The 11,432-nt window shown below is 45.7% G+C and overlaps 1 protein-coding gene across 3 annotated transcripts in view; it reads left to right on the forward strand.

The window, feature by feature from the left end:
* The window catches only part of BICDL1 (BICD family like cargo adaptor 1), a 66,881-nt gene that overhangs the window by 18,301 nt on the left and 37,148 nt on the right, over positions 1 to 11,432 (forward strand). For all 3 annotated transcript variants that reach the window (XM_031057451.1, XM_031057450.1, XM_031057452.1), the window contains exon 4: positions 4,537 to 4,752. In XM_031057451.1, coding sequence (XP_030913311.1) covers positions 4,537 to 4,752 — 216 coding nt within the window. The remainder of the gene's footprint in view (positions 1 to 4,536; positions 4,753 to 11,432) is intronic.

Consider the following 11,432-nt stretch of genomic DNA (forward strand, 5'->3'; position numbering starts at 1 on the left):
GGGCGCGGGCCCGGCCGAGCAGCCCACGGGACGCGCAGTGGCCGTGACGGGGAAGAAAGGGTCTGAGCAATGCCTGCCAGGCCTGGGGGAGGCAAAGCTGCCGTTCTCCCCCGGTCCCCCCGGCCGAGAGCCGGCGTGTGGGGCCGGGCCCGGGCTGCAGCACCGCGCTCCGGGGGCTCCTGGGGGGCTCTTCTGCCCCAGGACCACCTGGGAGAGATGTGCGCGGCTCATCTCGTCACAGAAATACCTCGTAAGTTAAATTTGCACAGCAGGTACTGAGCTACAGAGCATATGTGGCCCTTATGCTTAAGCTGTTGCAGCTAAGGCTTTAGGCATGGCCGGAGATAAGCCCTAATGATACATCGCTGTTAGCTGTTTGCTCTAAAAAATGCCTACAGGTATCTGGAGAGAGCTGTTTGCCTGGAACTCGGGGGATTCAGCTATTTATTGATTTTTTTTAAGATAAAATAGAGCTATTACAAAGAAAAGGACTTGTGCAAGCAGCTTTTTTTTTTTTTGGAACGACTCTCTTGCACAATTGTGAGAGAACCACTATTATTCACTCTTCCTCATAGCTACTCTTGAAATTGTATTTCTTCCAATAAGTAATACTGCTTAGAAGGATGAGGAAAGCCTTTCTCGCCTTTCTGGAGAGAGTTTGAAAAGTGCTGGACTAACATTCACATTTCAAGTCACAGCCCTAGACCAGTCCTTTCTGCACAGTCCTGCATATTCCTGTATTCCTTCCTCACAGACTTAACATTTCTCAAGTTCAAGAGGATTTGTGAAATTACTGTATGCCCTTTGTTCTCCTGACAAAAATTCCTCTCTCTTATTAAGCTTGTCATTTACCTCAGCTGATCCCTTCCTTTTTGCAAGGGAATCTCTCTGCCTTTGCTATTTTAACAAAAAAATAGTGAAGGTGACATTTGCTCAAATTGTTGCTTAGTGGGTCTGTTTATCAGATGAGAATTTCCCAGAATATTAAAATTTGCCAGAGTGAATGTTTCCAGGTTGATCTTTAAGTAAAAACAGACATATGTGCTGTTGTGCTGACATGGTTTTCCTTAGGAGTTGGAGTAGAACCTTTCCTGCCATTAAAGGAAAAATGCACAAGTTCAGGTACCAGCAAGCTGACTCTTAGAGAGTTAAGGAACCTCAAATACCACTCACTGCTTGCAAAATGTAGAGGGGAAAAGGAGAGGGGAGAAACTACGACTTTATAGTGCTTTAAATAACATCCCACAAATGTTTACCTCTTCTCTCACAGGCCTATTCAGAAGGTAAATGAAGAGATTGTAAACAGAACTGGCTGTTTACATATTTTCATCCCATTACTATCACCCTAACTTCCCAGTGAAATAACAGATTACTTTTTTCCAGGCTACCCATTTGAGAGGAGTCAGTGTTATCTACTTTAGGATAATTTTTTTCCACTGGGTTTGGCAAATTTAACCCAGTGCTGCTCCACACAAAAAATCAAATTTCAACATTAATCTTCTAAAACACAAGCTTGATAATCCCAGCCTCTGCAGATTAAATCTCGGCCTCCTCCTGTTGCCACTGAAGTGAATAAAATTTCACAATAAGCTTTTTTATTTCAGAGGAGCAGAGAGGAAGGACCCACAGCTGTTCCCTCCTTCCCTGTGCTGAGAACTTTCTGACGGTGACACAAAGCAAAGTCTCAGATGAGATCCTTGGTCACAACCTGATATAATGATGTTTAGCACTTAAAAGGAGATATTTTGTCCCAGTTCACAGTTCAGAATTGGTTACAAGAGCTCAGTGAAGCCTCTCCATTTCCCAACAGCCAAGGTCCTGGTCTGCTCGTTGGGTGCTTTGCCTCAAGATTAAATCTGTTCTAGTTTTGTGGGTTCATTGCTGTGGTACAGCATCCCTGCCATACACCTATTCTGGCACTTCACAGCCTGAATTTAAATTAATTTCTAATCATGAAATTGAAGTTCTGTAATATATTCTGATATGTGATCCTAGACAGTTTTATCCTCTCTAAGGGATTAAAACAGTTAATAGTGCTGTTCCTCTGACACAGAGGAGCCTGCTGTGTCCAAGCATTTTACAGTATGAACCCTCTTTATCAGCTGGGAAACTCCCCCTTGCTTTCATCTCTCCAGATGAGGACCAGCCCAGCTCAGTTAAGTTGAAGAGAAGCTGTTTTCAGAAGAAAACATCTTCTAGAAAGCAGTTCTGTTTAAAAATCAATGAGCAGCTGGTGAATGGAGAGACACTCAGGAAACAAGAAACTCCCCTACTGAGGCCAGCAGTTTGCCCTATCAGCACTACGTGCAGAAATCCCCTCTCCAGACCTGCAGCCCTGCAGGTGCTGGGGTGAGGGCAGGCCAGGAGAGATGGCTGCTGACAGAAGCAGGAGGGACCAGTCAACACATCTCATCTGGGTTCTCTTCCTCTTTGCAACAGCCTCTCTGTGCCCCCCTGCTCTGTTCTGGTTTCTCTGTCACAACAGAATAAACTTCATATCCTTCACCTTCTTCTAATGCCAGCCTTTGTGATGGCCATTTACTGGGGCTCTGTGTAGTGGAGATTTTCTTTTGCAGTGAAAAACTAAAGTGCTTTTTAAATGATTGACAAGGCTTATCGGTGGCTTCTAAATCACATTTGGGTGTCTGGGGCACTTCAGCTGCAGTGCTGCTTCTCAGCAGGCTGAAGTTCCACTTTCCATTTAGAGAAGGCCCTGGATCTTTCTAAACGTTGCCTAGCAGTGAAAGAGGCAGAGCTATAAAAGACAGAATTTTCAGTGTGCTGCTGAAAGTGAAATTGTGGCTGCCCCAGCCACACTTGGACTACAAACAAGATTTCTTTGCAATGGTTGTCATGGGCCAGGTGTTGGGATCTCATGCCTACCTATTGCACTAAAATATTTATATTTCTGCTTAGCTCTCATTTGCAAGGATGCTCATTCTTTTAGTGTCTGAAACATGGAGAAATCCCCTACTATGGGCCACTGTTTTTAATCATCTTTCCCTCATATTTAAGGGTTTTTCATGAAAGTCTGGAATTTGCAGAAGGATTTGAAGGGCACAAGCAACATGCTGCTACATTGAGCTGGAAGGAGCATAGGAAAGGATTTGGGGATCAGGTGAAGAAAGAGAAAACATGGCATCTGTATGGCAGAGCAAAAAGAGGTGGAAGATTAGCAATACACAGGCCAGAAGCTGGAGAGGTACTGGAGGGTTTTGACATTCAGACCTGTTCAGGAAGGTGACAGGGACCCTGCAGGGAGGCTGTGTGTCATCAGCAATAGGCACCCAGGGGAAACGGCCCCCTCACAGCCTGTGTTTCTAACAAGCAATAAAAAGCCACTTCACATAAATGCAGTGCAATTTTCTTTTCCACCTAGCAGGTTTATTTTTCCCTCCTATCAGAAGTGCCATGGGAATTGTTCACTAGGGAACAATTCACCTGGGAGAAATAGGCAAGCACTACCAGTGTTTGGCCCAGTGGGTTTCTGTTCTTTTCTAAGACACATTCCTTAAAGACTGGGGAATCTGATAGAGAGTAGCAGGAGAATATTCTGGGGATCAGAGGACAACCAACAAGGAGAGGACTCCCGTTTTTCAGGTTTCCCTGCTAATCCTGGGACGTGTCCATGTCCCCAATCTGTGACTGTTCTGAAAGTTAATGTGTGTCTTCAGCCACCAAGGGAAATTCAAGCTCAGGGTTTTGGAGCAGGGATTCTTTCAAATGGGCACAACATAAATCTGCTTTGACCTGATTTGCAGCTCTGTTTCAATCAAGCCCTCATTTAACTGAGCCTGTAAAACATGCAAAAGTTTCACCAGATTGGTGCTGTCCCTCATTTTCCAACCAATCCAAAGCAGAGCAGAGTCTCCAGAACTGAGAGTGGTTTCTAAGAAACCTGAACCCAGAACATGGACGTACATAATGTCTATAGCAACCAGTTCATTGTATCCATTGCCATTCCAGAGCAGGCTGCATCAAACAATGGAGTTACTGTGCACTATCAAACTCTCAGACAACTAATTAGGTCAGGAATAGAAGGAGCAAATGGATAGATGATTCAGCTGTTGTTCATGAGACCCATATGACAACAAGGATGCCTCATCTACATTCCTCACCAACAGTAAGGGTATATAGTTTGTGTATTTTGTCTATAAAGGCAATTTTTAAAAAATTATGCCACTGACCACTGAAATACTGCTTTGGAGTTAAGCTGGGCTCTGCTAAATCAATTGCTCTGTCTGACCTATATATCTCGCCTATTGACATGCAGCCTGCTTCACTCTTTTGGCAGTTATTTCAGTAAAAATTCAATGTGCTGAACTCCAGTGGCCAAGGACAGGCCAATTGCTGGAAATGGAAAATGGCTTTAGTGCCAGTGACCTGCCCTGATGTGGAATTGTTATCTCCATGGCATTGTCACGCTCCAGCACCATCCTCTTTCCTGCACAAGGTTTTAGCCCTAGCATAGAGGAGGAAAAGGAGACACTCACCTTTTTTCCCTCCCTTCCTAACCTCTTCTCCCCCATCACGTAGCACCTGGAGCAAGAGAAGCACGAGCTGCGGCGGCGATTTGAGAACAAGGAGGGAGAGTGGGAAGGAAGGGTGTCAGAGCTGGAGAGCGACGTGAAGCAGCTGCAGGACGAGCTGGAGAAGCAGCAGGTCCACCTGCGCGAGGCCGACCGCGAGAAGACGCGCGCTGTCCAGGAACTCTCCGAGCAGAACCAAAGACTCCTGGACCAGCTCAGCAGGGTGAGTCAGCTGGGTGGCACAGCTCGGCACGGGACAGGGTCATGGCTCTGCTGTTATCCCCCTCTGGGGCAAAGGAGTGGGGAAGCTCCAGCTTCCAGGGAAAAAAAGGGTTCTGCCTCTGGTCATGTTACACAGGTGTGGTGATAAGACATGCTGCCTTTAAACTGATTTTACACCTCTAAGGAGTGATGCATTTCTTGGGCAAAACAGTTGCGTTTCTGGGTTGAGTGGTCATTTACTGCATAGTTATCTCTCTCAACTGTTTTTGTATCTAGAACTGATGTAGAAAATCTGTTTCTAATTTACTAATAGGCTGAACAAATTTAGCATGCAAGAAGAAGGCTAATCTGCAACAGTGGGCTGAAAGGCTTTTTGCAGGCCTCCCTTTTTTGAGATACATTGGCTGTAATGTTGTAGAATTGAACATCCTGTGTCATTCTCAGATGGTGTGTCACTACAGATAACTTTGCCGTGGTTAGATGTGTGAGAACCTACCGAAATTCCTTGGAATGCTGTGTTTCATCAAAGAGCTTAACTTGCCTCTGAATGAAAGAGGATTTATAGTGAGGCTGCTACAAATCAGCCTAATTGACTGAATACTTGCAGCGTGAGTTTCTTTCTGACAGCAAAAGACTTGACAGTTTCTGCCTCCTTCCCACAGAAGTTAACCTGTCTTCTGGAATTAAGAGCCTTGATTTTTTTCCTACCCACTGGACAGTTAGTACAAACCATAATTTTAATGCTTGAGAACACAGTTACTCCAGCAGACGAAAGCATTTGCTTGTTATCAGTTGCTTATGCCCAAAATAGCATAGAACAAAAACACACACACACAGATTCAGGCTGAAGAGGCCCACCTCATGCTGTAAGAACATCTCTCAGACTAAATTCTGTCAGAGCTGAGTCTCTGGGGCTGACACAGGGATTTTGCCTATGGGAGGGTGGACACCTCAACCACAACACTAGGATCAGAGGACTCTGAAGAGGGCCAAATGTACAGGTCTTCACTCAAGCTCTGTATGCAGTTGTCCTGTGCCTCTGGAGGTGAGAGGAGCTAGTGTTGGGTATGACACTCTGTACTGACACTTGAGGAAATCATTCCTCATTCCACTGTAGATTTTCTTGTCAAGGATTAAAAAAGTCACTTATTCCAATTTGGTTAACTAGCTTTAAAAAGAAAAGAGAAAAAAAAAACCCAAAAAAACCTGATCTTCCTTAGCTCAGGAATGCTGCTAAGTTTATCCATGTTCTTAAAGCAATGTGTCCCAAGTGAGCTACAGATCTTTCACCTTTTCTCTGGACAGAGCTCATTCCAGATACACCATGGATCAGGGTTTCCACCCAAGATTGCACAAGCCCTGTGTTGTGTCAGGTTTCTTATCCTGGGCTAATAACTTGGCTCCTTCTGTGTGTGTATGATTTCTGTCACTGGCTGGGGAATGGAAGATTTGTTATTGTCCCAGCAGAAGCATAAACTAGAAGAGCAGACTAGAAGGTAGGAGAGGCAGACCAGATAGCCTGTTTTGGGCTTTTAAACCAGGTGGGATTATCCTCATATGATACTTGTGCTACAGGAACCTCTCACAGCCACCTCTCTCTCAGAGAGCCACTCCACAAAGCCTTGTCAGAGGAACCACCAAGTTAAGTCTACCAGCATGTGGTGTCCAAGCATGGGTTTTGTTCCCTTAACTCCCTATTAGTGCCAGAAATGGTCTTCATTGACCCACTTCAGAACTGCCTCATTCAAAAATGCTGAGTATTGGTGCTGCCCTTCCCATTCCAGCCCAGCCCTGCTCCCAGCCTGGAGGACAGTTTTTCTCCAATGCAGATAAGCTCTGATAGAGACAGAGCTGATGTTTGCCGAGGCATGATTCAGTGCTCATTGAGTTTGTCACCTGGCCAAAACTTGCCAGTAACTCAAATACAGCAATGGGTACAGCAAGGGTGTAAACAGTCTTCCCACAGTCAGGAAAACCTGGACAAATTGAAAGAGAGTAGGGAACAATCTGTTGTCATTCTCAGGGCTTTAGCTGAGGCTTTTAAAAATCTCAGCATTATATTAGCTGCTTAATATTCCCTATTTGCTGCTCCATAGTGTATTTGCAGTCTCATGTGTCTGGTCTCTTATTCTGAAGAGGTTACACATGTAATCCCTGAGGCAGTGGCACTGCCTGAACCCTGCACCCATGTAGTTCTGGCTCCTGTTACCACTTAGGCTTCCAACTAATAAAAAGGACAAATAAGAGTAGCATGGATGTGCTTGCTATAGGCTGGAGTCTCTCCTGGGATCATGAACTGAGCAGTGGAAGATGAAAAGCCCTCCAAAGAGGTGCTGTTACAGCTTCTGTGACCTTTAAGGTGTTGCTGGTATCCTCCTTGTGTTCCTGGCTCTGCGTTTGTGTCACCATGGGTTGTTTGGGAGCAGAGGGTTACGAGAAGTCCGGGATAAGGTGATGAAAGCCTTATTCAGAGCCCCAAGTCTGCCCCATCCAACACTATATCCTGCTTCACTCACAGGACACAAAGACAGGGTTCTCTCTGGTAGAGTCATTCTACACTAGAAGCTCCTCAAATTTGAATTTCTACAGTTTTTAGCAATTAACACCTCGTGGCCCCACTTAACAACACTTGATCATCTCACTCCTGGAGAAGGTATCCCCTTGGCACAAGGCTCTGTGTGTAGAATGACAGTCAGCCTCAGGAGCTGCCAGCCCACACGGTCCTGCTTGTTTCTGCTGGATTCCCTGGGCTTCAGCTCTTTTATCTCAAAGCAGGGCAGCAGCCACCATCTCCTCCATCCTGCCCCTCCTCCTTCCTGCTGCTGCCATACTTTCACCAACTAATTAGTCCTTAGGACATTTTTTAAACTCTGCCTTCCCCAGAGATGAAAAGCCAACACATACTCACTTTGTCTAAACCTGGCACGAATGCCAACCAACCAAGCACACACACCCACACAAGGACAGCAAGGGGACCTGGAAAGCTCTATCTTGCAATTAATGCCTGGGACTGAAAAAATCCATCATCAGTTCTAGCAAGGACTGATAAGGAAAACTCAAGGATAGGAATTTTAAGTCTGTTCCAGTATCTAAAAATTAGCCTCTTGCCTCTGTCACCAAGAGGCTAAAATAAGGTCCTTAAAAAGTTTTGAGGTCTTCCAATGAAGTGGTGATATAGGAGAACTTTAAATATCTAATAATAGTAAGTAGGCTATAAGGAACTTTGCCTCCTCTTGAAATACAGCCTTTGGTTCTCTGCTTTTAGCAGAACAAAGATACTGCCTGAGGTTAGAGCAGCATTAAACCATGGGGAATATTTGGTTGGCTGGACTGGGAGCACATGATGAAAGACATGATTGAAATGCCAAAGAGCAAGTTTAAGACCTCCACAGTATTTTTTAATTTGCTACATGATGATTAAAATCCCTTCTGCACATTGCTTTGATTTCCCTCCCCCTGCCTCAGCACGGCAAAGGGTGCAGGAGCTCTCAGCAGTGTGTCCACACCAAGCTAAATGCCAAGTTTACCAAGGAGAACTGAAGAGCTCCTCATGAGCAGTGTGCCAGGGTACAAACCACTCACCAGAACTCAGAGCTAAAGTATGAGGCAAAGAACAGTTCTGCTGAGAAAGTCGAGGCTTGGGAATTATTACATGTTCTGTTTCCAGCTCCTTCAGTCTCTCCCATCTGTTTCAGTTCCCCACGAGGATAAAAAAAGAAAAAGAAAAAAGAAAAACACAAAAACCATAATCCTATGCCTTCTGTCCTTTTATGGAGGAGTGTGTATAGGGAAAGGTCTCCTCTTACATGTGCCCACAGCAGGTAGCACAGCAAGAGTCCTGTCTCCACCTTTGGGCTTCTAGGAGTTACTAATACAAATAATAATAACAAGCAGTCATCTTCCTATAATGAGACAACATATTACTATGTCAGGAAGTGAATGAAAAAAGACTTCCACGCTGTTTCTGAGTGCCTTCACCAGATGGTTTTCCCACACATTTCCTGCTCCCCAGCTCTGGCTCCTGGAGCTGTTTGCTGCGTGTAGCTTGGGCAAGGCTCATCCTGCCCGGTTCAGCTGGGCTTTTTTATGGTTCATGGAGCACCGGGGAGCGATTTCACAATGTCAGGCTCAGGTAGGTTTTGCAATGCAAATCTGTTTCCCCGGGCAGTGGCAGAGTGTCATCTTGCACTGCTGAAACAGCTCCTTGTGTGTAGAGGGGAACGCTGGGCTGCTGTGGCATCCCTCAGAGGGGCCCTCAATCACCAACTCCTTAGATTCACTCAGCATCTAGAGCCAGCATGCTGCTACAAAGAATGAGGTGTTTCAGTCAATCCCTCTGCTACAGCAAGAACAGGAGCAGCCAGCCCACAATTCTCCAGAGGAGGTATTATTTACTAACCACAAAACCCTCCTTTCAGTAATATTTCAGTTGAAGTTTCTCACTTCATGCTCGAACATGCAGCATGTTAGAGAACTGGCAGGCACTGCCTAGCTTTGCTTTGAAAGAAACAGGTTTTTATTTAAGAACAAGCTAACCATAATGTATTCTCCTTTCCAAATTACTTGTATTTTAAATACATCCTTTTTTGGTCAAGAACACACAGGAGAGGCAGGTCTGTTGTCAGTTATTTATTTGAAGAGATTTTTCTGAATGGTTGTTGCTGGGTCTATCAGCATATGAACAATGTTAGTTTTAAGAAATTCAGATTATTCACTGAAAAAGAAAGTTATTGGAAGAAATGTGCTGGGCAAGATGCACTGCTTTTGCCATGCAGAGATTTGTAGCAATTGTACTATGAATTATGTCTTTAATTCCTTATTTTATCTATAAAATAAGGTCCTTAATGGAAGCCTCCTTATGTCTTGTTTATTAAGTTGTCTCCAGTAGCCCAGCAGGGTCTGTTGGGAGCTCCATCCTTAACACAGAGGCAAATCAGGCTGAATTTAAGTCCTGCTTCAGGGAGTTTATTTTTATCCAAAGATCCTGAATAAACCTGGGCTAAAGAAGAGTTGCTTTTACTATCCCTACATTTCAAGGTGCAGATCAACCACTACACTGAATTCTTTTTCATAAAAACTCTCCAGTTTTTACTCTTCAAAGTATTTACTGGACCTATTCAGTGAGTAGCTTATTAGAAGGAACTCTGCACTGAATTCCTCAAGCACAGAGTCCTGAGTAGCAAAACTTCACCTGCATCTCCACTGAGCAGTCCAAATTCAATGGAAGGGGAGATTGCAGGAGAAAGGGCAGCACTGCTTCCTGTTGAAGGGGCTGAAGGACCTGCTTGTCATGGCAGCTTTAGTGGGGCTGCTTATTCCTTGGGGGAAGACAGACAGCCCTTGAGCACTGTTTTGTGCCTGGCATGAGGCACGCTCGTGTCACACATGCTGAGGTGAGAGGAAACAGACACCAGCACCAGACAGAGCCAAACACTGATTCCAGTGAACCTCCCAGTAACCTCATTCTCCAGCTCCCCACCCCTCTGGAGCATCAGCAGATCCTCACGCCACATAGCCAGATCCCTGATCACCCAGGGAATACTAATGAGAAAGGCTCCTTCTCTCCAGTTGCTTCTCCTCTAGCAGAGAGCACTTGTTAATAATTCAGCTTCATGCCACATCAGGCCTGGAGTGCTGAGGCTTTCCATGCTGAGGCTGTGAATATAGGACGTGACTGCAGCTGCCTCTTCTTGCCTGCAGAGTCCTTCAATGAAATGATTCAGTGCCCTAGAAGGTAATGGAGAAACACCTCGAGGTCACTGCTGAGTGGCACTTGTCCTTCTGGGAGAACAAGGAGAGAGGCTCAACGCTCTGCTGAGAGTCAGTCCAAGCCTGCAGCACCCATTAACCCCATGTTAGGACACACAGAGCTTTGGGACCCAACAGGAACAGGGCCATCCAGACATCAAGGAATAAATACAGGAAGTGCCCAAGTAATTTCAGCAAACATGAGGGGGAGCACCCCTACAGAATTTGCCCAAGGATTTTGCACACACTCATTTCCTGGAAGATTTTTAACCTTGAGTCCTTTGGCTGATGAGCACTTAAAGAATGGGCAGAAAGAGAATGGGCTGTAGTGATAGGACAAGGGGGAATGGGGACAAATTAAAAGGGAAATTTAGGTTAAGTATTAGAAAGAAATTTCTCTCCTGTGAGGGTGCTGAGCACTGGAGCAGATTGCCCAGGGAGGTTGTGGCTGGCCCAGCCCTGCCAATGTTCAAAACCAGGTTGGACAGGGCTTGGAACAGCCTGGTCTAGTGGGAAAATTCCCTGCCTGTGGCAGGGGGAATTGGGACTAGATGATCTCTAAGGTCCATTCCAATCTCTTAACATTTCATGCTTCTATGAAAGCTGTGCATGGAATAAAACAGGGGCTCATGAATAGCAAAGCCGTCCCTAGGAAAAGGATTAAACTAAGGCAGTGGAGCTACACAAGTCGCTGCTTCTGGGCAAAAGTATGGCATCTCTGGGTCCCAGGGCCTGGGTGGGACCCTCATCCTCCCCTGGGGCAGCAGAACATCCCCTCCGTCCCCGGGGACTCCTCGCTGGTTGCTGGATGACAGCACGGCGTGTCCCGGCTGGTGATGTTGCCGTGGCAACCGGGTGTGATTTCTGTGCCTGTAACGCCACGACAGTCAGGGACACGCAGGGAGACGCACTTGTGACGTCCGAGGCGGGCGG

The sequence above is a fragment of the Geospiza fortis genome, unplaced genomic scaffold, assembly GCF_000277835.1.
Source record: "Geospiza fortis unplaced genomic scaffold, GeoFor_1.0 scaffold408, whole genome shotgun sequence".
NCBI lineage: Eukaryota > Metazoa > Chordata > Aves > Passeriformes > Thraupidae > Geospiza > Geospiza fortis.